Genomic DNA, 27,572 nt, shown 5'->3' with positions numbered 1-27,572 from the left:
TGCCCTTCCTTCCCACCTGGGAGGTCATAGACCCCAGTGGCCATGACGACCTCCCCTGCACCCTGGTACCTCCCCTGCCCAGCCCTCAGAGAGATTAGATAAGCACTGAAGGTGACCAGGAGAATGGTCAGGTGGACAAGGCCAGGCCTCCCGAGACTCCATCTATATTTCAGTTGAGAAGAGAGAACCCAAGTCCCTTCAGATAGATTCCCAGTGTGGGCCAGAAACAGCATGTCACTTTAGCCCGGTGCCACCTCCTCCTGGAAGCCTCCCCTGACTCCCAGTGTCACCCATCTCAATAAGATCCTGCACTCTCCTAGGCACCTGAGTCTGCCTCTCTCCTCCTCAACACTGGAGGGCACAAGGAGGTCTGAACAGTATCTGTCCCTAGTGCCCAGCCCCTAAGCCAGCCCTCGGGAGCACAGAGCGGAACGAACAAGCGGAATGAACAAGCAGAACTTCTGGTGAGTCCCAGGGAGGCCAGTGCATCCGGGTTACAGGAGCCTCCTTCCTTTCCATGCGCCCTGGAAACCCAGGGGGATCCTTTGGGAATGTGTGCAACACGGGGTGAGGGGGGGACCCAGAGGGTGGGCAGGGGTTTCCACTCAGTTCAGACTAACTCAGAGCTGCCCGACCTCCACCTTCTCCCAGTCCCTCGATTCTCCCAGGCCAGGCTCGGCCAAACGCAGAGGCTGGGCATGTGAGGTCACCTGGGAGCGTGCCTCGGGACTACCCAGGGCACAGGAGTGATACCAGCTCAAAGTCCCCAGGACACTCAGGACATACAGCGCACACAGCAAACACTCCTACACACCTTGGAACACAAGACCGACACAAAAGAACACAAATACCCAACACGCAGAACGGGGCAGGGGAGAGGCAGGGCCTTACTCTGCCTGTGAGATCTGCACTGGCTCCGGGAACAGCTTGGCTCAGGGGCTTGCAGTGGCTACTTGCTGTGGGAATTACCAGCCTCAGGACACAGGGACTCCCCGGCACACTCACAGTGTATGCAGGCCCAAGTGGAGAAAGTGGCTCACGGATGCTCCCAGGTGCACACAGACACTCAAGGCCCAGACACAAGCGCCACCCTGCCCCGCTGCACCCTGCTCACCATTCACGAGGCCGCTGTCGCCCTGCTCCACTGGGCTGTCCTGCTGCAGGCTGGACCGGGGCCGGGGCGTGGGGGGCATCAAGGCTGTGCTCTCAGAGGACTTCCTGGGTGCAGGTGTGGGCCGGCTGGCTGGGGGGCTGGCCAGTTCCTGGGGTTTGCCGGGAACTGGGGGCTTGGTGGGGATCTGCGGCCGGGCCTCAGGGCTGGCCTTGGGTCCATCGGCCTCAGGCCCTGCAGCCACACTTGGGCTGGGGCAGCCTCCCTCGCCATGCTTGGCTGCTTCTGTGAGCTGCTGCTGCTTTGGCTGTGAGGGGGGTCCAGGCCTGGTCCCTGGCCACCCCCCTGGGCCTAGCCTGGTACAGCGCTCCGCACACACAAAGGTGCCCTCCTCAGGTCCGCTCCGGTAAGCCCCAGGCAGCAGGGTGCTGGAGCACCGCCGACACCTGCAAGGGGGACAGGACGGGTTCCGCCAGGCACTGCAGAGGCCCAGGGTGCTCCCTCCTCCCTTCACCAACTGCCCTGTGCATCCAGCCCAGGACTTGGGTGTTCCCAGATCAAAAAGAAAACAGTAACTGTCGGAGGCACATGGGAACAACACAATCAGCAAAGCACTTGCGAAACACTTCAGTTTGTGCTGCAAGAGGAAGAAGCAAAGGTTTGCCCCAGAAGTACTACGGCCCAGGGAATCAACTGGGTGGTTTTAAACCAGCCAGGTTTGTTTATTGTGGGTTGGTTTGTTTTTTCCCTTCTTTTCCCCTCTCAGTACTGGGGATCAAAGCCAGGGCCTCATAATTGCGCAGCCACCAAGCTATACCCCCCCAGTCCCAGGTTTATTTGTTTTTAATAAAGCAGAATAAAATATATCAGTAAATAATGCAAGCAAGGATAAACACTGCTTTATGAGCCTCTTATTCTGTGTGTGCGACTATTGACAAGAGTTTCATTTCAGGTATTTACACCAAGTCACCAATGTCAAAAGCATGTTTTACTAAGAGTCACTGTAAAGAGTTTCTCAAATGATGCCTAGGTGGCCAGATGTGACTGTATTGATGTAGCCTGTTTCCTGGGCCTGGGGCTGTTCTCATATGTACAGGCACCAAACCAGATCCAGCAAGTGCTGGAATTCCATGCATGGCTGCCCTTGACTACATATTTTCAATTTTCCTTTCCGGTTTCTTTTTTCTTTTTTTTTTTTTTTTTAAATATATAGTTTTTTTTAATTTATTTTATTTATTTAGTTATCGGCAGGTACAATATCTTTGTTTGAATGTGGTGCTGAGGATCGAACCTGGGCCGTACGCATGCCAGGTGAGAGCGCTACCGCTTGAGCCACATCCCCAGCCTCCGGTTTCTTTTTTCTAACATAAAATGTTTGGGGGCTGGGGGTGCAGCTCAGTGGTAGAGCATTTGCCTAGCATGTACAAAGCCCTGAGGTACATCCCCAAGATAGCACTAAAAAAAAGGTTTTCACTAAGTTTTTGCATTTTCCTTGCTTGTTATATTCTACTTCCTTAAAACTGGCTTGCACCAGAGAGCCAACTTAAAGCAAGTTGTTACTGGGGTTTTTTTAAAACCTTTTTTTTTTCCCAATGGCTTTCAAGTATATGCTGTTCGTCAGTCAAGTAGTTATCCTCAAGAGCTAGGGCACTGCAGCAGAAACCCTGAGCTCCAACCGTGTTGGTCACGAGATTTCAATCTAATTATGTGACTGAGCAGGTCTTTCCCATTACTAAAGCCTTAGTTTGCTCCTCAGTAAAATGGGAATAAGCCAGATGCTCTAGCCCAGAGCCCATCAAGATGCCTGGCACAGCCAGGCACAGTGATGTGCACCTGTAATCCCAGTGATTCAGGAAGCTGAGGCAGAAGGATCCAAGTTCAAGGCCAGCCTGGGCAACTTAGTGAGACCTAACTGAAAATAAACCCAGGGTGACAAGGGACGTGCATGACCCCTACACTCACCGAAAGCAGTGCCGATGGTACAGCCTGCCCTCGGCCAGGTACCGCTGCACCAGATGCACGTGCTGCTGGCAGGCCGCACAGGTGCTGCTGGGGGCCTGCTGGGGGGCCTGCTCCGACAGGCTGCCTGGGGGGAGCTCCTCGCCCTGCAGGGAATGGGTACAGTCACCAGCCATGCAATTCAGAACAGAACACACCCTTCTCCTTCCCTGTCACAGCCACTGTCCCTAAAGTGTGCACCAGGCTTCATGGTGGTCACAGGCAAGGATCAGAACCCTAGGAGGGGCAGCGAGGGGATCCTGTCACTGTGCCCCAGATGAGGAAGCCAAAGCCCGGAAAGGGGAAAGATTTGTCAAGGTCATTGAGCTAGGATGGAACAGAAAACCTGACTTCTGGTCTCTGAGGATTCCTGCCCCCAGGAAAAGCAGTGCCTTGTGAAGGCTCGGCCTCCCCTTCCCTCGGGTGGCCCGCCTTGAAGGCTGTCTCTTAATTCACCTCATCTGCCTGTCTTCCCTCCTAGAGCTGTCTCTACTGCCCAGCACTGTGACCGTGAGCATACCTGAGACTTGGGTCCCACCTATAGAATGACCCTGGCTAGTCTCAGTCCCACGTGGCCTCCCTGGGGACCCACTTGGGCCTGGCTCTCTCTGGAGCATGCGTCACTGCAGTTGTCCCCCAGCCCACTCTGCACCCAGGCATCTGCATACCTGGCCCTTGTCTCCTGGTTCCGCCACGGTGGGTGTTGTAGAGGGTGGGGGGGAGGGTGCCAGGTCTTTCTTGGGGGGTGAGATGCCACCTGCCAAGAGACAGGAAAGGTGCCTGAGGCAGGTGGGGATCCTGCAGCCGCTGGAGGCCCCGCCCTGCCCAAAGAGGTCAGCTCGAAGCCTTCAACCCTGAGGCACCACAGGACGAGAGGAGGCTCCCCATCACAGGCCAGGAGCACCTTCACTTGCAAGTCATGTGCTAAGGACAGGCCATCTAACCTCACTGAGCCCTGTAAAAGGGGGACAGTAATGACTACTGCGCACAGCTCATATGACAACAGGACGATCAGAGAATTATCGGTGGACGCGTGGCAGGAGAGCAGTTTCCTTCGCAGCCCAGCGAGAGGGTTGGAGGAGGGGAAAGCAAAAAGCCTTCGGTGCCAACCTGAGGATGCTGCATCTCCTGTGGCCACTGCTCACCTCACAGGTGAGCAGATGCAGCTCAGAACCCTGTCCACTATTCCTCAGAGAGGACAACCCCCACCCAAGGCTCCCTGGGACCCAGCTCCTTCCTGCCACAGCACATGTTAAATGAACACTTGCTCTGGACCCCAGGATTAAAACAAACCCCAAGTCCACAGAACTGTGTACCCAAGAAAAGGCCACTGATGGTATTTTAAAAATTTAATCACAACGGCCTTATCATCTACAATGCACTGACCAAACGTCAGGCCCCTGAACACATCTCAAAGCACTGAGGAGAGGTCGACCAGCACGTTCACAAGACGGAACAGAACAGAAAATATCTGCACGTTGTAAAGTGCATCACATGTTCTAAGGGGAAGAACTGTTTCCTAAAACTTGTTTCAGTTATATACGTGTGCGTGTCCTGGGAGCGTGCCAGAAAACGTCCTTACTGTGAGTCACCCTCAAAGGTTTGGAAGCCCAGCAGCCTCAGCCAGTCCCTCCAAGACCTGCTCTGCATCCTGCCCCGCCTCCTCCCCATCACTCACAGCAGCACATGCCCCCTGCTACCCCGGCCAGCAACATTCCTCCCCCAGGATTTCCACAGGGCCACCTGGGCCTCCTTCTCCTTTAAGACATCAGGCCCTCCCTGACCGCCCATCCAAGACACCACTCCCTCCCCTTATTATTTATTTATTTATTTAATTTTTTGGTACCAGGGATTGAACCCAGGGGGTTTTAACCACTGAGCCACATCCCCAGCCCTTTTTATTTTCTATTTTGAGACATTAAGTTGCTTAGGGCCTTCTTAGTTATTGAGGCTGACTTTGAACTTGTGATCCTCCTGCCTCAGTCTTCCAAAACTGTTTGTTTGTTTGTTTTTCAGTACTAGGGACTGAATCCAGGGGTCACTGAGCCACTGAGCCACATCCTCAGCCACCCCTTTTTAAAAATATATTTTTTAATTGTACATGGACACAATACTTTCATTTTACTTTTATGAGGTGCTGAGGATCAAACCCAGTGCCTCACAGATGCTAGGCAAGTGCTTGACCACTGAGCTACAGCCCCAGTCCCCCACTTTTTTTAATTTTGTTTTGTTTTGTTGTTGTTTTGAGATAGGGACTCGCTTACTTGTTCAGGCAGGCCTTATATTTTGATTCTCCAGCCGCAGCCTCTCCAGTATCTGGAATTACAAGCGTGCGCCCCTGCACCCCGTTTCCCCCATTGCTCTTCATCCTGCTCCTTATTTATTCCTTGAAGTGATACTACTTACTGATCTATTCTCCCTTTTGCCCTCCTCATTAGAATGTAAGTCCTGAGCCTGTCCCCTCTTAGTGGTCTCCCCAGCATCTGGCACAGGCCTGGCACATAGTAGGGACTCAATAAATATTTGCTTAAATGTGTGTAAATGTGTGAGAAAGTGCCGGGGCTGCACAGCCATGAACAAGACAAAGATGGTCCACAGGAGAAAGAAGGGGGGTAAGGCAGCTCTTGGGGACCGGGGCGAGGCTCAGTGGTGGAGCCTGCACTTAGTGTGCACCAGGCCCTGGCTCCACTCCAGCACTGAAGAATCTGTACCCTACACCACGACAGCTTCCCCATGAGGTGGGCAGCAGGAATGTCCACCTGGAGAAGGCAAAACTGGAGACAGGAGGGTGGGCAGGAGGGAGCCCACCAGGAGGGAGGCAGGGGCAGACCAGCAAGGAGCCGCTCAGCAGGGACGGGACATGACGCTCAAAGATGCGCAAGAAACCAAACAGGACTGCAGCTGGGGCAGGGAGCAGTCAAGCCCACGGACAGAGGCCCAGGAAGCCCAGGAAGAGAGGCCCAGGAAGCCACACGGAGCTTCTGGGCCTCCTCCTGAGGACACTTGCTCTGCACCCTGTGGACAGGTGCCCCTCTGCGGATTCCCATGACTGTGGGGCTTCCTACACTCAAGCCCCAACTCCCTGGCCAGGCAGGGGTCACCTGATGTGCCCAAGGTCACTGGCACCCTCAAGCCCCCCATACAAGCTAAACACAGTGCGGATCCAAAGCTACCAAGTTCAGTGAAAGTCAGTCTGGTCAAAAATCACCCCTGAAACCCCTTCCCTGGCCCAGAAAGCTCAATACAGGAGCATCTGGGGAGCCACCAGCCAGCTTTGCCTCCGGGGTTGGAACGCATCACTGTTTCCTCTGCTGGAGCAACAGATGGGATAAAAATGGTCTCATTTAGAGGCCAAGTGGTATGTGTGAGAGGTACCAGCTGTACCCTTCTCAACGAGAACCCCCGCAGGGAAGCAGAGCAGCCCACCAGGGCACACCCACCCTGCAGGTCCCCCAGGAGGGGTCTGCCAGGAAGGACTTGGTACAAGGACACTGGGAGGTAAGTTGAGATTCAATCACAGTCCATTCATAAATCCTGATCATTAAGCAAGAGAAACAGGGATCAGCGAATAAAGGGGCACAAGTGCTCCCATGCGTAAAATGGTTTGTGCCCCGATAAAAACATCACACCTCAGAAATTCCCTAAGTCAGAAATTCATTTATTACCCCAACCTCCGGGACATCACAGCTTAGCAACACAACACACTGTAGAGTATCAGCTGTTCCTGGCCCAGAAAAAGGGCAAAATTCAAAACTAGGAAAACAGTTTCTACAGAATGCATATTGCTTTCATACCACAGAAAAATTGAAAAATCAAGTTGAATCATCCTAAATCAAGGACAATCAATAATCTAGTTTTTAGGGTTTTTTTTTTTTTAGTACTGGGGGGTTGAACCCAGGGCTAAATTGCCAACCACTAAGCTGCATCCTCAGCCCTTTTTATTTTATATTTTGAGACAGGGTCTCAGCAAGTTGCCGAGGCTGACCTTAAACTCACCATTCTCCTGCCTCAGCTTCCGGAGTAGCTGGGATCACAGATGAGCACCACTGTGCCTGGCTAGATGGGCACTATTATCCCATTGCCAAGGAGAAACTGATGCCGGGCACAGTGGCACACACCAGTAATCCCAGTAACTGGGGGGGGGGCGGTGGGGGCTGAGACAGGAAGAGAACAAGTTCAAAACCAGCCTCAGCAATTTAGTGAGTTCCTAAGCAACTTAGCAGGACCCTGTCTCTAAATAAAAAACTAAAAAAGGACTGGGGACGTGGCTCAGTGGTTGAGCACCCCAGGTTCAATCCCTGTAGCATTAAAAAAGAGGAGAGGCTGAGAAAGGGAGGTGAAATCGCTGTCACCCAGAGGGGAACTCCTGAGTCCACCTCTGAATCTCCACTCCAGCTAGACTGCCTCACCAAAGACTGTGGTGCCTAGAAGTGCAGTAGTTTTGGGTGCAGATGCCAAAATTCCCACCCGCACAAGCCCCTTATCTAAAATGGTGACGGAACAGGTGCAGGGGTTCTCACCCTATAATCCAAGCGGGAGGATCTCAAGTTCAAGATCAGCCTCAGCAACTTAGCGAGGCCCTAAGCAATTAACTGAGGGAGACCCGGCTACTAGGGATGTAACTCAGTGGTAAAGCACCCCTGGGTTCAATCCCCGATACCAAAAGTATTTTTTAAATAAACAAATTAAATAAAATGATGATTTACATATAACCTATGTACATCCTCCTGTGTACATTTTTAGTTGTAGATGGACACAATATCTTTATTTTATTTTTATGTGGTGCTGAGGATCAAACCCAGTGCCCCACACGTGCTAGGCAAGTGCTCTACTACTGAGTCACAACCCCAGCCCATGCATGTACATTTTTTTAATATCATACTGCAGACTTTAAATCATCTACAGATTATTTTTAATATGTAACACAATGTAAATGCCATGTAAAAAGCTGTCCTACTGTTTTTTTTTTTGTTTTGTTTTGTTTTTCCCTCTGTTTGTTTGTGATACCAGGATTGAACTCAAGGGTACTCTATCCGAGGGTCTCCTTAAATTGCTTAGGGCCTAGCTAAATTGCTGAGGCTGGCCTTGAACTTGCTATCCTCCTGCCTCAGCCTCCGAAGTAAATGGGTCTACAGGATTGCACCACCTCACCTGCTTGGCCTACAGTATTTTTTAGGAAATGATGACCTGGAAAAAGTCTGTAGTTGCTCAATACAGATGAAACTTTTTGTTTTGTTTTGTTTTTCTTTACAGTGCTAGGGATGGAACCCAGGGCCTCCAGCATGCTAGGCAAATGGTCTACACTGAGTGCATCCCCAGCCCCTTGAATAATTTTGGCAGGAGGTTTGTTGACCCTGCAGGTGCAGAACCTAAGGACGCCCAGAACTATGTCTTTTCACTCTGACTTCTATTAAAATGCACAATGCAGTTTGTGCACTTTGACATCAACCCTGGTGTTCATGGGGGAAGCAAATAACAAATTCTTTTAATTTTTATGCTTTTTCTTTGTTCTAAATTTTCTATAGTAAACATGTTTACTTTTAGTAAAAAAAATAAAACCACTGACTCCTTTTTTTTTCTTTTTTAACAGATGGGCTGGGTCTGTCCATAATGGAGAACAGAGGCAGGAGACAGGACCCAAGTGGGGGCCCTGAGGACCCATGGGCAGCAGTGACCCCAAGTAGGATTTGGGGCTCCTGGATTCTCCTCCCAGCTGATTAGCTTTTCTGCTGTGTTCCTGAGCACTGCTCCCCTCTCTGGGCCCACTTCCTCTCTGCAGATGGGGAGGCCCAGCTGTCCCAGGAGGGGTTTCTGCACAGGACACCCAGCCACCTGGCCTGGAGCAGAGAGGCAGCCTCATCGCCCCCAGCCCAGTTCCCAGGTTCTCAGTTCTCAGGCCTTAGAAGTCATCTCTGTGGAGGACACGGCACACAGCCCGACAGGACAGGGCCACTGTCTTGCTAGAGGAGAAAGACAGGGAAGCATCTGCAGACAGGAAGTCAGGGCTGGGAGGTGAACTCTCAGAGCGGATGAGCTCGCACTCCTGACAAAAGGTTCAGGTTTTGGTTTCTGTGCTTGTTATCACCTCCCCGTGGGGCTGTGCAAACTAGAAGCAGCAATCGCCCAACAGCTGCAGCGGGCCTGGCACAGCGATGTTTCCCCCAATAAGCATTCAAATGTGTGAACTCATGACTAAGTGAACAGCCGTGGCCATCTCCCAGTCGCCTGCTTACACCAGAAAACAGGAACAGGCCCTCGCAGGGCCAGCCTCCCAAAGGCGGGTCCCCTCTCACCTTGGCCAGGACTGGCAAAGTAGTTGTAGTACTGGGACACATAGGTCATGATGCTCAGACAATCAGGGACACTCATGGAGACCATGTCATTCGGGTCCAGGAGAGCAGGGATGCCCAGCTCCTTTTCAGCCACTTCGAAGGCCTGGGGTGGGGGCAGGTGCGGGGTAGGGGCAGGAAGAGCCACGGCAGAAGAGGCAACGAAGAGGCAGTTAGTGGACCCGCCTCGCCCAGGCCTAACTCCTCACAGTAGAATAGGGCAATGTGGCTCTAGGACCACCCCAACCCCACGGGATGGCCTGGGGGGCTGACGCCAGGCATGGCCTTTTCTAGGACCTGCGCCCCACATGCAAAGGCAGCCGCCCTGCAAGACCCCTGCCCTCACCCCCAGCCCCCCACCCCCACACAAACACTTCCGTCCATCCGGGGACTCACCAAACGGTTATTCTCAAAGACATTGTCCTTGGAAAGTGAATCAAAATCTCTGCAAGAGGCAAAGGAAGGAAGAGCACTGGTCAGAGAGGAGGGGACGGCTCGGGAGTGTGCTGGGGCTCCTGAGGAGGAAACCGAGGCAGCCAGCACCTGCCAGGAGGGACCCAGGGCATCCCACGGCGCCCTGCAGGCAGAGGCTAGGGAATGGCTGGGAAAGGAGGGTTTAAGACCCGGCTTTCCCTATAATCCCAGGGAGGTGGAGGTGGAGGTGGAGGTGGAAGATCTCGAGTTCAAAGTCAGCCCCAGCAACTCAGCCAGCCAGGTGCTAAGCAACTCAGTGAGACCTGGTCTCTAAATAAAATATAAAATAGGGCTGGGAATGTGGCTCAGTGGTCAAGTGCCCCTGAGTTCAATCCCTGGTACAAAAAAAAAAAAAAGACAAGACCTAGCTTTCAAGTCCAGACTCTTCCCTGGAAGCCATCTGGAGACAGGGCAAGCACCCTCAATGACAGGGCCTCTGAGCGACGCCGTGCTGAGCTCCTTCATCTCATTGACATGATCCGAGGCAGCCCTATGGCAGGCACCTATCCCATTCCACAAATGAGGGCACTGCGGCCTCGAGAGAGGACACCACCCAGCCCTGGTAGGGATCTCTGGCCTTCTGCTTGTCATGTCAGAGTCACACAAGTCCCACCAACCCACTGACTCTGAACCCTGCCCAGCCCAGGGATGAATGCTTTTATTAACTGGGCCAGAAATAGAACAAGTTTGGACAAGAGTGGAAGTGGGACACACTCCAGGGCTACTGGCCCTCATCAGCTGGCTCGTCACTCTGGGTCACTCCTGGGGACAACTTCCTTTGATGTGGAACAGTGAGGGGGTCCCAGGTTTTCTCAGGTGGGCCAGGTGAGAGGCCCCTGCTGCCTTTGCCTACCCACCCTCCCTGCGGGCCCTCTCCTGGGTCCACCCACTGGGGCCTTCTGCTTCCTTCTATGGCTGGAAGCTGCTGCTGAGATAAGTGGCCCGTGTCCTGGACCTCAGTCCCTGCTCTTGCAGGCCAGGCCGTGTGACCGTGGGCAGGCCTGCTGTCCTTCCGGCCTTCATTTCCCCACTGGGGAAGCCTACACCCAGCTCCCAGGCTGGTACGAGGGCTGGCAGAACCTGGGCTTGGTGAGGGAGCAGGCAAGCAGCCCACGGCCCCTCACCCCACACTTTCCGAGGCAATGTCCAGGGACCACGGACCCCGGGGGAAGGCAAGGAAGGGCTGCGGGCGAACCCTGGCGGGGCTCATGGGTGGGGGCCAGACACCAGCTCTGATCCCCTTGGCCAACCCTGGCCTCGACCCTCAGCTGCTTCACTAAGTCTCCTGTGGGTGACTTTAGGCAAGTCATTTAACCCCCTTCACTCAGTCTCCTTGTCTGTGACACCTGGAAAGTTCTAGACTCTAGGGGAGACAAAGAAACAAAAATGAAATCCACATGATCCCTGGCTTCAAGGGAGCTCAGCAATGCCTGCATGGGGGGGGCGGGCAGCGCCTTCTCCCCCAGCAGAAGCCTGGGCCAGCACTGGTCCACCCTGGCAGGGCTCACAGTGCCAGGAGCTGAAACCACTGTACAATACCGGCCTTGCCCTGAGCCACTGTACAAGGCGGTTCTGGCCTCACCCCCAGCCCTACACCTTGGCTCACGGAGACCCATCCCTACCATCATTCTCCCCTGTGGGACCTGGGCCTCAGTTCTTCTCCTGTGCAACTGGCTGTTCACTGGGGCCTGGCTTCCCTAGCAAACTAATGGCTGGGTTTGGTTCTGGATTTCTTCTTGGGAGGGAAGCCACTCTCTCCTCCACACAATTTTTTTTTTCCCCGCTACTGGGGATTGAACCCAGGGGTGCTTAACTATTGAGCCACATCCTCAGCCCTTTTACTTTTTTTTTGAGACAAGGCTTCACTAAGTTGCTGAGGCTGGCCCCAAACTTGCCATCCTCCTGTATCAGCCTCCCAAACCGCTGGGATTACATGTGTGTGCTGCCACATCCAGTTGTTTTGAGGTTTGTTGGTTGGTGTCTCTACTACCTATACAGTGTCCAGCACAGACAACTCTATAAGTACTTGTTGGATGAAGGAGTAAACCGTCATCCTCCCCTGCTGCCTAATAACACCACTTATAATAACTAATGTTAATTACATGCTTATTATCTCATTTAATCCTCACAACAATCCCTATTATTCTTATGAATCAATCCCACCTTACAGATGCCTGGGGGAACCCAAAGACTTCCTAAACCTAAGAACCAGGGAGCCTTCACTTGGATGCCAACAGGCTCAGGGCCACCAAACAGGTTAGCTTGACACCCAAGTCTATTCTTGCTCTAGGCTTGGTCCCTGCCCTATGCCTCACCACTGGTCCCCAGCCAAAAGAGATGACCCCTCCAGCCTCTGCTCCAACACAGGGTCCAGGCCCAGCCCCTTCTCCTCCACCTCAAGCCCCTGCTCCTGAACTCCCCAAGTATAGTGTCACATGCTCCACAGAGGGCAGCAGGCCACCTATGTCACCACCTCATCTGTTCCCTTCTATACTGATACCTCCAAAACCCTCTCCTCCTGGGCCCAGCCCATCTCCACAGACACGGTGCCACAAGGCACAGAGTAAACTGGGTGCATGTACCATCCAATTCTTGGGGTGATCCTTTCAGAGCCCTTCCAGGGCAGATGCGGGGTGAAAGAGCACAGAAAGACTCCAGGCCCTGCCAGGCTGGAGCAGGAGGGGGTCCTGCCAGCAGGCTGTAAGCACAGAGAACTAAGGACCAGGACTTCAATTCAAAATTTGCAATTGAGACCAAAAGCAAAAGAAATGGTGAACACCAGATAAACTTTCACCTATTGTTTTATGAATGAATAAGTGAAAGGAAGGAAGAGATTCCAGGGTTCAGGCCAGCAGAGAGGGTTGAGGCAGGAGCCCAAGCCAATTGCTCAGGGGGACTGAATACATTTTCCTACTAGAACCTCACTGGGCAGCTCCAGGCAGGAAGGGGTCACTTCAAAACCTCGAAAAGCTGATTGACAGTTCTCAACGGGAACTTGTGCACCTGAGTCTTCCCAAGGCACATGCCTGACTCCTCTCTAGCCCACCTCATACCCTGCTGAGGACAATAGGGGCGCAGGGCACACACTGGGAAGGCAGGCCTGATTCCTAATTGGAGAGGTGTTTGGGGACATGGTGTGCCTCCTGTTATCCAGCAATCATTCATTAATCGAGGGGCTCCTCTGTGCCTGAATGGTGCACTGGGGCGTCAGAAGTGACAGTTCACTGGTCTTTCCAGAGCAAGTGGCCCCACAGGGTGATCAGCCCTCAGTGCCTTATGGAAGTGTCGGGGAAGAGGATGGCTTCCCTCCACCCTTCTAGATTCTTGGCTGGCCTATGAATTAAATTGACATAAAATAGTTGAACAAAACAAAAGAGAAACTAAACTTAGTGACATATGTCAGCCTTGAGTCCCATAAAATATGGGGCTCTAAGAACTTAGAGTGGGATTGAAGCTTCTATAGCATCCAGAGACAGCAAGGAACTAGGGCTGGGGTTTCTGGGGCTGGGGGAGGGGAGGAATTGTGTGGCCAGCGAAGGTCGAGCAGGGAAGGTCTCTCCCGCAGCCAGCAGTCCCCAGCAGCCCTCCTCCCAGGGAGACACTTTACTCTGGTGGATCCCCTTACAGACGTTGATTCCCCTAATGTGTGAATTTCTTTTACAAATGGACCGGGCGACCTCAGAGTCTGCCATTTCTCAGATCAGCTCAAACCTGCAGAAGAAGTCTATCTTGGGGTGACAGATACTGATCTCCTACAATCAGATTCTGGGGTGGTGCGTCCTGGGCACCAGTAGGGAAAAGGCGGACTCTGTGTGTCCCTAGAAAGGAGTTTAGCGTAAAAGACGCCCAGGTCCCCAAGGTGGGGCTCAGCGCTCCTTCGCAGGGTCAGGGCCTGCGAGGCTCGGCGTCCTTTCTCCGGAAACCTTGCCGGGCGGCGCGGGTCAGCGCCCCTGGGCTGGCCAGGGCTGGCGTCCCAGCGGGCGGGGTCGCGGCCCGGTGGGGGAGGGGTGCCGGGTCGGGGGTCTCCGTCGTCCCAGAGCCGTTGGCCCGGTCGGGGTCTGCGTCCCAGGGCGGCGCCTGCCACCGCGTCACTGAGGGGGGCGACGGTCCCCGCCCCGCCCGCCGCCCCGCGCGCCCCGCCACTCACAGCAGGTCGGGCCGGTGCCGGTGCAGGATGGCGCAGAAGGCCAGGCCGTCCCGGAAGGAGCTGCTCAGGTCGCGGATCTCCACGCCGCCGTAGCCCTCGCACTGGCGGCGGCACCAGGCCAGCAGCGCGCCCCGCGGCCCCGCCATGGCCGGCGGGCTGCGGCTCGGGCTCCGGCTCGGCGGCGGCCGCGGCTCGGGCTCGGGCGCGACGGGCGGGCGGGCGGGCGGCCTCGGCGTCCTCCTGGCTGCGGCGCGGCCCGGGCTCGGCTCCCCGCCGCCCCGCCCGCCGGCCTGCCCCGACCTGCCCGAGAGCCGCCGCCCGCGTGGCCCGGCCCGGCCGGCCGCGGCTTACTCACCGCGGCCCGCTGCCCTCATTGTGGGCCGGCCGCCGGCGCCCGTCGCCTGCGTCCCCGCCCGCGCCGCCGGGGAGCGGGAGGCGGCCGGCGCCCCACCCCGCCGCGGCCCCGCCCCCGCCGCGGCCCCCTCCCCGGCCCGGCCTCGCCCCATCGCCCCGGCCCGCGAGCCCCGCTCCCGCTCCCGGAGCCCCGGGGCGACCCGCCGCCGCCCCGCTGCTCCCCAGCCCGCCTCCCGGCACCGGGGACGCCTCCCTCCCCTCCTCCCCGCTCCCGACGGTCCGCGGACTTCTCAAAGACCCCACCCACCCGACCCCGCCTGCAACTTTATTGAGGCAGCTTCCCGGCAGACCCCAAAGCCCACCCACTCCCAGAGGGCCACCACCTCTCCCCATCCCATCCCACCACTGTAGAGCGCCCCTGACCACCAGCCAGCCATTCTGGCCTCCAGGGAAACCCCCATCAATCGCCACCTTCTACCCAGGTGTCCCTGCAGTGAGAGGACTGAGCCCTACAGCTGCTCCTGCACAGTTCCCCTCACGAGCCCTGTGCCAGCTCAGGGGACTCCCACACTCCTCTGGGGTCTCTTGACCCTGATTAGAGTGGCAGTGAACTGGCTGCCCTGGAGGGACCTATGGGAAGCAGGCCCAGGCAGGCCATTCACATCTGGCTTTGGAAGCTCCCCAGCCCACCATCCATCTGCTGGTCCCTTCAAAACTCAGAGGACCCCTCCCCGAAGCCTCTGCTGACCACAGGCAGGCAGATGATCAGCTGCAGGCAGTGATGTCACTCTGACCAGTGCAATGGCTAGTTGGAAGGGTCTGTCACCACCTTCCAAGAGAAGGAACAGGTCTTAGTCATCTGGGTTTAGGAGTCATATTAACCCCAGGCTCAGATCCTGGTTTTCCCCCCTCCTCTGGCACATGATCTTGGGCCTGCCTGAATCTCAGCTCCCATATTTCTTGAAAATGGGGACCATTTCTGCTTTAAAAGGTGAATTAGAGGATGGAAATGTAACATGCCTGATCCCCCTACATTCTAATTATTGGTACCTGGTAAGCATGTGATGAGATAAATTGAAACCTTTTGTACCCAACATGTCATCTGAGCCTTTTTGGGCCAATTGTCAGGGAAAGAGAGAAACTTGGGGAATTCCTTCACCTCAAAGTCCACAGATCCAGGACCCAGAGCCCGGGGACCCCAGCTTGCTAGGGCTTGTCCAAAGCTGGAAGGCCACTATCTTGGCCTAGAAGGTGGATTCTCAGGCCACTAAGTAAAGGGCTGCTGGGACGTAAATGCCCAGCCAGCCCTCTTGGCTCCTCACCAGCCAGGAGCTTCCTTCCACCAGTCTTGTCCCCTGTGGAAAGCAGCTCCCAGGAAATCAAAGTTCGAGATATGTCCATTAAATCATGAACGTAGGAGGCTGGCATTGTGGCTCAGCAGTAGAGCGCTCGCCTAGTGCGTGTGAGGCACTGGATTCAATCCTCAGTACCACATAAAAATAAATAAAGGTATTGTGTCCCTCTACAACTAAAATAAATAAATAAATCATGAACTTAGACTCAGGAATCTGATATTAGACCTTGGTCTTCCAACTAGTACACTCATTGCAACCCAGGAGGGGCTGGGGATGTAGATCAGTGGCAGAGCACATCTTTAGCATATACACAGCCCTGAGTTCCCTCCCCAGCACCTCCCAAAAAAGAAAATTCCCAGAAGGGATTGTACCCCTGTCCTAAGGGGCTCCTGATCTGACTTGGATGCCTCCCATTTCCATAATAACAGCTTATACAGCACAGCCCTCTGGGCTCCATTAACCCTGTGGGCTTTATAAGCTCGGCCTGAGTCAGCTCACCAGACTCTGAAGGGAGGACCTCTATCACCACAGCTGTGTGACCACAGCTGGGTGACTGCAGGCCAAATAACTCACCCCTGGAGAACCTCAATTTCATACCCTGTAAAATGGGGATGATAATCTTTGCTCTGACTGCCTCCCAGGGTTGTGAATAAACAGATGAGATAATGGACGTGAACATGCAGGGCAGACTGAATCCAGGGTTCAGGTGGAAGGTGGGTCTGTATTCACAGAGAAGGCCAGAAGCCACAGGCAGGCAAGTCCAGCCACTTGCCTGAAGTCAGGCTATAATTTCAGGATTAGGATTGAGGGACTTGGATCCTTAATTCAGTGTTTTTCTGTTTTGTTTTTTAACTGTCAGTAAGTGGGGCTGGGCCTGTAGCTCAGTGGAAGAACACTTGCTTAGCATGTGTGAGGCCTTGGGTTCTGTCCCCAGCACCACACACACACACACACACACACACACACACACACAAAAGCGGTGAGAGGTTTGCCTCTTCCCAGTTCAGGTGTCCCACTTGGGGAGCAGGGTCCTGGCAAGGAAGTGTAGACTAGTCAGTTGAGGGAGCTGTCTCTGCGTCTGGCCAGGTAAGGGCAAGGGGAAAGGAAGCCCAGGAGCAGGAAGCCAAGAGGAGTCTGCTGGTCTGGGTGGGAGGTGCGGGGTGTACTTTTCTTCCGCTTACCCTTCTTCCAGCCAACACGCTCTGCAGGAGAGTTGAGAAAGAGGAAGTGAAGGCAAGAGGAAAAAGAACCCATTAGTCAGGTGTGGGGGTGCACGCCTGTTATCCCAGGAGCTCAGGAGGCTGAGGCAGGAGGATGGCAAGTTCAAAGCCAGGCTAAGCAATTTAGCAATGACCCTGTCTCTAAATAAAAACTGAACAGAGCTGGGGATGTGGCTCAGTGGTAAAGCACCCTTGGGTTTAATCCCTGGTACCAAAAAGAAAGGAAAAAAGCACCAATTGCGGGTGGAGAAAGCTGACATTTCCTCAGCTCTAAGAATGGACAAGTGCACGTGATCAGGACTGTGGCTCACATTTATTTTCACACTCGGATCCAAAGGTAAGTTTCAGAGAAATAAAGGGGAGAGGAAGTAAGCTGGGCATACAGCTTAGTGGTAGTGCGCTCGCCCAGCATAGTGTACTCAAAGCCCTGGGTTAGACCCCCAGGACCAGGGGGAAAGAGAGGAAAGAAGCACCATGAAGCGGGAGGGGAGGGTTTGGGGACAAAGATATGTGTTTCTGGGGGTGACAGCAGATGCCCACCTGACCTTTCTCCCGCCATCTACTCTCTGCTCTGACTCACTGGAGGTCACCTGCCCGAGGTGCAACATCAGCGATATCTATAGAAGGTGAAGACCTGCCCACCGGTGATGCGCTGGCCCACCTGTTTCCAGCACTGTGTCTAGAAGTGCCATCCAGGGCCCCACGACTTACATGCTGAGACATTTATGGTTGGGCAGGGCGAGTGGCTCAGTGGTGGAGCGCTGGCCTAGCATGTGTGAGGCCCTGGGTTCCGTGCCCAGCGTGAGACAGTTGGTTTATTACCCACCGACAGCAAAGCACTGGGAAGAGGCCTGAGGATGGAGGTGCTGAGGTTCAAACCCAGGCAAGCGCTCTACCCTGAGCTACATCCTAGCCCTTTTCAAATTTTGACAGGGTTTGCTAAGTTACCTAGGCTGGCCTGGAACTTGCCATCTTCCTGCCTCAGCCTTCTGAGCATATGTGAATGTTCTTTAGTAAGGGACTGGGTAGTTAAGTTTCAGCACAGTTAGACCGATTTAAAAAAAAAAAAAAAAAAAACAGCTGTTAAAAAAAAATGTCATTGGCCTGGCATGGTGCACGCCTGTTATCCCAGCAGCTCTAAAGGCTGAGGCAGGAGGATCACAAGTTCAAAGCCAGCCTCAGCAACAGCAAGACAATCAGCAACTCAGTGAGACCCTGTCTCTAAATAAACTACAAAATAGGGCTGGGATGTGGCTCAGTACTTGAGTGCCCCTGAGTTCAATACCTAGTCAAAAAACAGAAAAAGAATGTCATGGGAAGGGCCAGGAGGGTTGGGGAGCACCTAAAGTCCCTGAAGCAGGAGGATCACTTGGGCCAGGGGCACAAGACTAGCCTGGTTGCTCAGCCAGACTCTATGGCTTTAAAATAATGTTATGGAAATACATCCTCAAAAAGAGAGGGAAAAAAGCAAGTCGTGATGTAATAGGTATGATAAGATCCCAGTTTTTTATTTTGTTTGACTGTCTTGCTAAATCGTTCAGGCTAGCCTACATAAACAATATATACATTTAGATACATAAATATACATTATATATATTATGCACATAGAGAGAATTTTATTTTTTTTGAGAGAAATTTTTATTTTTATTTTTTTAATTTTTTTTTTTTTAGTTTTCAGCGGACACAACATCTTTGTTTGTATGTGGTACTGAGGATCGAACCCGGGCTGCACACATGCCAGGCGAGCGCGCTACCGCTTAAGCCACATCCCCAGCCCGAGAGAATTTTAAACATCAGGAAAAAATGATTCATGTCCAAATTCTGTCAGTGATTAATTCTGGGAGTGAGATTGAGGGCTATTTTTACAAGCAACTATGGTTTTAATTTGTATCAACAGGTATAACTTTATACTTTTTTTTTTAAATGTGATGCTGAGGATGGAACCCAGTGCCTCACGCGTGCTAGGCAAGTGCTCTACAATGAACTACAACCCCAGCCCTGACTTTTTAAAATAACAACTAGAGCCAGGCGGGTACAGGGGTGCATGCCTACAATCCCAATAACTCGGGAGGCTGAGGCAGAAGGATCTCAAATTGGAGACTAGCGTGGGCAACTTAGCAAGAGCCTGTTTCAAAATAAAAAGGAGTGGGGATGTAGCTCAGTGGTGGAGCACCCTGAGTTCCGTCCCAATACCAAATAAATAAAAATGAAAATAACAGCTGTTTTGAGATACAACTTGCATGGTGTAACATGATTTTATTTTTTTTCTTTTTATAATTTTATTTATATATGACAGTGGAATGCATTACAATTCTTTTTTTGACATTTTTTATTTATTATTTTTTATTTTTATTTTTTGAAGGCCATTGTCTTTATTGATCTAAAAAACTTTACAAGGACAATGACTGTTATGCCAAAAAAGGTGCCAAATGGCATCAAACAGACCAGAGGTGAAGGGGGGGGCGGTAAGGGCAGGGGCCAGGAATCCAATCAGAAAAGCTGGTTAATGGTTTCCATGGAATTGGCAGGGGAGAGAGAAAGGGAGTTGCAGGCAAGAGCAAAAATTCCAAAAAAATTGAAATGGTGAGGGGAGAGAACTCCCAAAGCCCCTGGAGTAGACAACAGCAATCTTTTCCTTTGTAGAGGGCCAGGAGCCCCCACGCAGCTGCAAACTCTGGAGACTTGATAATGGGGCTAAGGATTGAGGGCTCCCCAGAGAACATCACAAGAAGGCGTCACACCATTCTCAAAGGCACCCAAAGTAGTCCCGGGACTGCTTGGCATTGGCACCACATGTATCCTTCAACCATTCTTAGAAGAGGTCTTCATCTTTCTTTAGCACCAGAAACTGCCCGAGGACAACGTATGCCTTGTCAAAGCCCCTTTCCTCCAGCTTCTTGCCCAGGACTTCACCAATCCCAGCCAGGCTCCCCACTGGCTTTCACCCATAGGCTCTGCCACAAAGTCTCCATGCTTTTGGGAGGTTGTCGTCTTGATCGAGCTTAATAGGCAGCTCCGGCTCCTGTAATGGTTGCTCTTGCTACTCCAACATTCATGATTTGAAAGCAGACAGTTCAGTTGTTTTTCCTGTATTTATAGACTTGTGCAACCATTACCACTATTAAATCTTAGAGCATTCTCGTCACCCTGAAAACTATGTTCCTAGGAGTACTCACTCCCAATTCCCCTGCTCTCCACGTCCTCCCTGCCTCTGACACCCAGTGATCTGTCTTCTGTCCCTGCGAATCTGCCTGTCCTGAGCAGTTCATATAAACGGACTCCGACATCCACAATGCGGTCTTTGTGTCTGGCTTTTTCACTTAGCATAATTAGCTAATATAACTTCTTTTTTTTTTTTTTTTTACTATTTTTTTTTTATTGTGGGAAAATATATATGACATAGAATTTGCCATTTTCTCCACACCAATGCACACAGTTCCATGGTGGTGAGCAGTGGGTGAGTAAGCGCGTTCACATCATCGTGTAGCAGACACCACCAGCCCTCTCCAGAACTTTCTTTTCTTTCCCAGCTAATCAGTAACCCACTAAACAGTAACTCCCTGGTCCTCTCCCAGTCCCCACGGTCACCGTTCTACTTTCTGCCTCTCCAAATTGCCTACTCTAGGGACCTCATGTTAGGAAGAATTGTAGTATATTTACCAGTAGTTAATTTTTAAACTTCTGCTCTGGTTATAGTAGTAAGCACTTGTTCATTTTAAAAAAGCATTTTAAGCCAGGCATGGTAGTGCCTGCCTGTAATCCCTAGGGTTCGGGAGGCTGAGACAAGAGGATCACAAGTTCAAAGCCAGCCTCAGCAATTTAGGCCCTAAGCATCTTAGTGAGACCCTGTCCCTAAGTAAAAAAAAAAAAAAAAGGGGTAGGAATGTGGCTCAATGGTTAAGTGCCCCTGGGTTCAATCCCTGGTACCAAAAAGAAAGAAAGAAAGATGTGTCTGATTTAAACCCAGTTCTAAACAAGAAAAAAAAAAATTACCTACTCCATATCAGGGCCCCAGGCAGATCACTGGATAGACAGAAATCCAGGGACTTCAGGGAGGACCAAGTATGACTTTCATGATGAGAAATAGATGAGGGTAGGCCTATATGCGCAGGCCACATGTCAGGGCTGGACAGACTGGAGCCGAGGCACCTGTGGCTTCTAATCCAGGGCTGCATTTTCCTAAGTGTCTTTGAGGGTCGGACTCCAGGATTCTTGGTTTAGGATTCCCAAGGGCCATGACTTCTGGGGGTCTGACCACTCTGCTTCTTCACCAGGCTTCTTCACCCTGGGAATGAGCGCTGCCCAGGCTCTGAGCTGTATCCTAGGGCAGCCTAGCAGGGTGGTGGACAATGGGAGCATTATAGGGCCTCTCCAGCCAGGGCGAGGACCAGTGGAAGTTGTGGGCAGCTCAGGAGCAGGAGTGGCATCTGCCTCGCTGAGCCAGAGGCGGTTCCGAGTCTGGACTACCACCACCTGCATGAGGCCTGGGTCCCTGGAATCCCAGCTATGTCTGAAGACAGGCGGCTGTCCTCAGCCTCTCTCCCCAGACCATCCTGCCCCTACATGTACACATTCTACAAAATCCTCCTGGTACTGGGGCTTGCCCCTCCCCTCTCAAAGGAAAAAGAAAATCCTCCAACTAAGCCCTGGAAAACAGAGGGCCACGTGCTGCCTGTCACTGGGAAGGAGCAAGCCTGCGGAGCTGGGAGATACTTGGGTTTTGTCTCTGGAACTGTCTCAAGATGGAGTCAAGTCAAAGAAGCTACTAAAAGGCCAGATCTGGCATATTTCCTAATCTAGCAAAGCCCTCTCTCTATGTTCTGGGAGGAGACCCTAAGGCCAGGCAGGGGAGGTGTTTGCTCAGGGTCACAGAGACTCTTGGAAGAGGAGCCTAAACCCCTTCACCAGGCTGCAGCTGCTGTTGAGCCTCCGCCTGCCCCACTGCCGCTCTTCCAAATTGCATACAGGCTCAAGACCTGGCCAGACATGGCCTCCTCCCCCAAGGCTCCCCAGACAGCTCCCCCAGAATTCCACCCTCAGAATTAAGTGCAGCCCCAAGGGGAAGCCAGTGCTGAGTGCATGAGAAGTTCCACCGTCTGTCCTGGAGGGACAGATGTGGAGATGTGTGTGACAATCACAACCAACAGTCACAGGAAGACAAGACCAGGGATATGATGGAGGCTTGGGCACAGTGTACAGAGCTTCAGAAAGGCCTCTCCCTGAACCCTTCCACCACGAACCCTGCGCGGGCCGCTCACATGGTCCAGGACATATGGTGTGCAGGAACCTGTACCCACTGGACTGTGAGATGCCCACAAGACACACAGCTAAACCCTCCCTGCACCAGCCGTCCTAGGGAGCTGAGCTGGGCTGCTTCTCCTCACGGTGAATTACCTGTTGATTCCTCCTAGTCCTTTGAACTAGTCTCACATTACATCCATTTGCTAAGGAAGGTGTGGCTCAGAAAGGCTAAATAGCCTGCAGGAAGACACATAGCTGTCACAGGTGCAGTGACAACTCAGCCTAGCTCTTTCTGAGCTCATAAAGAACTTTCTTCACCACTAAGATGTTTCCCTGCCAGGAGAACCAGCTCCACAGCACTGGGGCACTGCCCCACCATGCGAAGGCCAACCCTGAACAGGCAGCCTCCAGCCTTCAGCCTTGGTTTTCTGGGGACATCCCATCTCCCTTCCAAACATGGTACGTATTATTAGTGCTGGGGTTTTCCCAGCAAGGCAGCAGGATTGAAGTTTAGTGAAATGTGGTCTTCTGGGCCCTGAGGGTTGGGCTCCTGTTGCTCTACAGGAGAGCAAAGGGGCCCAGAGGACCTGGCGTGGCAAGCCACGATTATGCTTTGGCTGTGGTTGAGGGGGGACCTGGGGTTACAGGCCACTCGAGCCCTCCCTTCTCCCCATCAGTGTCCACCTGGCCCCTTGGCAGGTGGAGTGGAAGCAGTTCCTAAGCCTTCCTAACACAGCTGGGTCACCTCAGAGAGAGGACTGGGTGACCAGAAAGGTTGTCACACAGCTTCCCAGGGGAATGCCACCCACGTGGTGCTGTGGGCCAGGCAGTTCTTCCTGTCAGACATAAAGTGAGACTTGCGCACCTTGGAGCTCTGGGAGCTGCTTCTTCCTGCCAGGAGAGCAGAGGTAGCTGGGGCACGCCTCCCCCAGGTGACACAGCCCTGTGTGGACATGAGTGAGCACCACACCCCCACCACCTCTAGAGGGTCAGGAGCTGGGACTTGAAAAGGCACAGGTGGGAGAATGACTGGCTCCGCTTGCCTGATGAGGAAGCAGAAACTCAGAGAGGTTCTGTGCCTGAATCTCCAGGTTAAGGGGCAGGGGCAGGGCAGGGCTTACACCCTGAAGGAGCTCTCTAGTGGCACCCAGCCATGACCACAGGCCTCTCAGCACCTGCCTGGGGAAGTTGTGGGGGTGGGGTGAGTACAGAGAGGAACCTTGGTTTTATTTAGTATTTTTAGTTGTAGAGAGACACAATACCTTTGTTTTCATTTTCAGGTGGTGCTGAGGATGGAACCCCGGGCCTCAAAGGTGCTAGGCAAGTGCTCTACCACAGAGCCACAACCTCAGCCGCCTCCACCTTGATTTTGATCAAGTGGCAGGATAGGGTGAGGGGGGGCCAGAAATAATGAAAAACCAGTGTTTTCACAGCAGACTTGGTAGGAATGGGGAGCTGCAGGAGCCAGGACGAGTTGTTGCTTCCCATGCCCCCCTCCTTCCGGAAGACCTCAGGAAACGCTGTCCTCTGCCTTCCTCTCAGCCTCTTCCTGAAGCCCTTCCCCCACACAGGAGGCCAGGGCAGGGGGGCAGCCGCTGTGAGGAAGAGCCAGGCAGCACAGCGTGGTTTTCCTGCATTGAAGGCTGTGCCAGAGGGCGTCCATCCATCCTGTCCATCCACACTCCCCCATTCTATGCCTCTGTATCCCAGAAAGTTTTTAAGTCAACTCTACCACCACGCAGCCAGCGAGATGTCCCATTTGGCCCCGCTCACTCGTTCCTCAAGCTCTCACTGCTGCCAAGGCCACGGCTACCAGGCGCTGCCTCTCTCACCTCAAGTGTTCACAGGGCTCCTGGCTTTTAGATCCTAGAGGTTACCCAGGATTCTAGAAGGGCAGGGCTGAAGCCCACAGCTGGCAGCATGTGCCCCTGCCTCATTTTACAGTCAAGATGGTCAAGGATGGGCAGGGAATCACATCCAGTGTGTGAGGAAGGCAGGAGAGAGGGAGGGAGGGGGAGACAGACGGACAGACAGTGGAAAGAAGGTGGGCCAAGACCACTGGAGGCTCCGCTAGGATCTGTGTCAAGGTACCAGTGCTAACCTGGGGCTGAAGCGCAGGGCTCTGGTGCCAGCTCTTCACTGCTTCTCCCCCTCCACCCAATGTGCCACAGGCTCTTTGACTCCAGTGTAACTCAGGTCTCCACCCAGCTGTGTGCCTCTCGGTCTAAACCTGCTCCCGCACTGCTCCCCCTCCGAGGACTCTGCCCACCACCTCCAAGCTGCAAAGGCCAGGGACCAGGTTGGTCCTTCACTTGCAGCCCCACATCCAGGCCCTGTCCTCCGCCTCCACACCTGCCACTGCCACTGTGCCCAAGACCCAGTTCCTCTGTGGCTGGGCTGCCCTAGACAGGTGTCTCCGCCTCTCTGTGAACTGGTCTTTGAACTCCCTTTCCACTGGTCCTCCCTTTGGTGTGGAGACTGAACTCAGAGCCTCCCTCAGGCTAGGCAGGTTCTCTGCAGCTCCCTTTGGTCCATGGAGGGACAGGCAGTGAAGTCCTAGGGTCCACAGGCCCCAGCTGCACCAGGAAGTTGCAGGGCTATTCCACACGTGACCTTTCTGCCAAGGTCACAGCCAACTAATGATGGCCTTCACTCCCTAATGACATGCCAGGTGCTGTGCTAAGAACCTCACATCATTTAATCAACAGAATGATCCCAAGGCAGGTGCCATCCCCATTTAATAGATAAGAAAGATAAAGCATTGAGGGGCGGGGCTATAGCTCAGTGGGTAGAGTGCTTGTCTCACAAGCACAAGGCCCTGGGTTCAATCCCCAGCACCAAAAAAAGAAAAAAAAGGAAAAAAAAAAAAAAAAAAAAAGAAAGAAAAAAAAGAAAGGTAAGGCACTGAGAAGTCAAGTCCTCTGGGCCACCCACACAGGGTTAGCGTGTGGGGCAGTCACGACTCAAGCCCAGGACTGACCAAAGCCAAGCCTGGTCACACTCCACTGGCTGCCCTGTTACTGACTGAAGCTTCTGGAAACACCACCCAGAGCTCCCCATTTCCTGATAACAAAATCCTTGCTCTCGTCATGCTTGGAGGATTCTGGACCTGCTTGCTCTGCGATAGGCAAGGCAGACTCAGAATCCTGTGAGCTGGCTGCAGCTGCTGAGCGCCACATTCCTCCCGCGGTGCCAGGCGGAGTGCAGTCGTGCCTGCCCCCTCCCAAGCACTGCTGGGCTGGGAGGTGGCCGGGAGCCAGGCGCTCACACACTGGGCCTGTGTGGCCTTGGGCCTCTGAAATGGCCTGTCTTCCAGCAAGGTAAGGGGAGTAGAGAGAGGTCCCACCAGGCAGCACACTTTGACAAGATTCTAAAGATGAAGCAGGAGACCTTGACGTGATCCATAAAATTGTGGTGTTGAATAAAAACAAGTTAAGCCAGGCAGCTGCTAAGGTGACGCTGAGCTCCTATTAGACACCCTGTCAGGCATCAGGACTGGTGGGAGGCACAGCAGAGGACATTTTCTGCCAAGTCAGTGCACGGCACCCACCCCTGCCAGGGAATGGGGGTGGACATGTGGGGGCTCAGGAGCTCTGGAAGGCGTCAAAATGTTTGATTGGCATTCACGAGGACCCACCAGGTAGCAGATGAAAAGATTCGAAAGTTACCGAGGGTTTTACAAAAGTTGGATTTGTTACATGTGAAGGGAGAAGACTAGCATTTTTTTCCTCTGGAAGTCAGGGCATCTCCCAGAGGAAGCTCCGTCTGAGAATCAGGCTGACCTGGATTCAAATCCTAGCTCCACCCTTTCCCTCTGGGAGCCTGGACAAGTTCAGTCCTCTCTTCGGTGAAGACTAGCTTTCCAAGTCACTGGGTCTCAAAGTCTCGGTCCTTACTGCCATGTATCATCAACTGGCCTTTCACTTTCCCACCCCTTTGACTCATGACTGGCCCCCTTCCCTACTTTTGGTATAAGGGATTGAACCCAGAGGTGCTCGGCCACTGAGCTACATACACCCCAGCCCTTTGTGTTGAGAAAGGATGTTGCTAAGTTGTTGAGGTTGGCTTTGAATCTGAACTTGTGATCCTCCTGGCTTAGCCTCCCAAACCACTGGGATTAACAGGCATGCACCATACCTGACCCTTATTTTTTTAAATCTTGCTAAGTTTCTGAGGCTGGCCTTGAACTTGAAGATCCTAATGTTTCAGTCCCCCAGAGAAGCTGGGATTACAGGCATGTGCCACTATGCTGGGGCCCAACTGGCCACTTTTTTTTTTTTTTTGGTAGGTGGACACAACACCTTTATTTTATTTTTACGCAGTGCTGAGGATCGAACCTAGTGCTTCATGTGTGCTAGGCAAGCGCTCTTCTGCATCTCCAGCCACACTTCTTGCTACATTCCCTTGGCACATTAAAAACCAAAAAAGAGCCCAACAAACTTCACCCTGCAGGCAGGCCCAGTTCTGCCCAGCAGCAGGTGCCAACCTGCAGAGGACTGTGGAGAAAGTAGTGGTGTGGGGCCAAGTCTTGGCATTTTTGTAGCTGTGTGACCTGGAGAGAGTCAATTAACTCAGGGTCCACTTCCACACCAACGAAGCGGGGAATTACTACTAAAGCCAGGGTATAAGAGGCAGTATTTTTAGAGGCCTCTTGGATAGTTCTTGGCAGAGGGAGGTGGCTGGAAGTTTCTTTCCAGGACTAAGCAGTGTTTCAAAAATTTCATGATTAACATGCCATGAAAATCATGCAGGCCACTTAGACCCCATGGGATTCTTGTGAGGCTCAAGTAAGATATGGAATGTGAAAACGCCTGTGAATACGGCACGTTACGAACAGGGGGACGGAGATCTCAATTCAGCCGGGTGCGGTGGTGCACACGTGGAACCCAGCTACTCAGGAGGCTGAGGCAGGAGGATGGAGAGTTCAAAGCCAGCCTCAGCAGATTAGTGAGGCCCTAAGCAACTCAGCAAGGCTTTGTCTCTAAAATAAAATATTAAAAAGGACTGGGGATGTGGCTCAGTGGTTAAACACTCCGTGTTTAATCCCCCGTACAAAAAGAGAGAGGGGCTGGGGATGTGGCTCAAGCTGTAGTGCGCTCGCCTGGCATGCATGCGGCCCGGGTTCGATCCTCAGCACCACATACAAACAAAGATGTTGTGTCTGCTGAAAACTAAAAAATAAAAAAATAAAAAAAAATAAAAAGGCGGGGGGTGGGGGGGGGAGAAAATGACTTCATTTCACACACGGGTAACTGACGGACTGATGCACCACGAAAGTAGGACCCAAGGGAATAACGCCTTGTCACTAGAACATAGGCTCTCCCACAATAACGAGGCGGCAGA

At 53.0% G+C, this 27,572-nt stretch overlaps 1 protein-coding gene and 1 pseudogene across 1 annotated transcript in view; both read right to left on the bottom strand.

Annotated features, from left to right (window-relative positions):
- The window catches only part of Micall1 (MICAL like 1), a 29,661-nt gene extending 15,420 nt beyond the window's left edge, over positions 1-14,241 (bottom strand). The window contains exons 1-6 of the mRNA XM_076855144.2: positions 14,060-14,241; positions 9,835-9,883; positions 9,403-9,544; positions 3,778-3,866; positions 3,074-3,216; positions 1,115-1,557 (exon numbers count right to left, since the gene is read on the bottom strand). Coding sequence (XP_076711259.2) covers positions 1,115-1,557; positions 3,074-3,216; positions 3,778-3,866; positions 9,403-9,544; positions 9,835-9,883; positions 14,060-14,205 — 1,012 coding nt within the window. The 5' untranslated portion in view covers positions 14,206-14,241. The remainder of the gene's footprint in view (positions 1-1,114; positions 1,558-3,073; positions 3,217-3,777; positions 3,867-9,402; positions 9,545-9,834; positions 9,884-14,059) is intronic.
- A 5,469-nt stretch (positions 14,242-19,710) lies between these two features.
- Positions 19,711-20,430, bottom strand: LOC143398569 (barrier-to-autointegration factor pseudogene; annotated as a pseudogene).
- Between the last annotated feature and the right edge of the window lie 7,142 nt (positions 20,431-27,572).

This window comes from Callospermophilus lateralis, chromosome 4, assembly GCF_048772815.1.
Source record: "Callospermophilus lateralis isolate mCalLat2 chromosome 4, mCalLat2.hap1, whole genome shotgun sequence".
Classification (NCBI taxonomy): Eukaryota; Metazoa; Chordata; class Mammalia; order Rodentia; family Sciuridae; genus Callospermophilus; species Callospermophilus lateralis.
The sequence above is the reverse complement of the archived record's forward strand: the minus strand, read 5'-3'. Positions and strand labels throughout refer to the sequence as shown.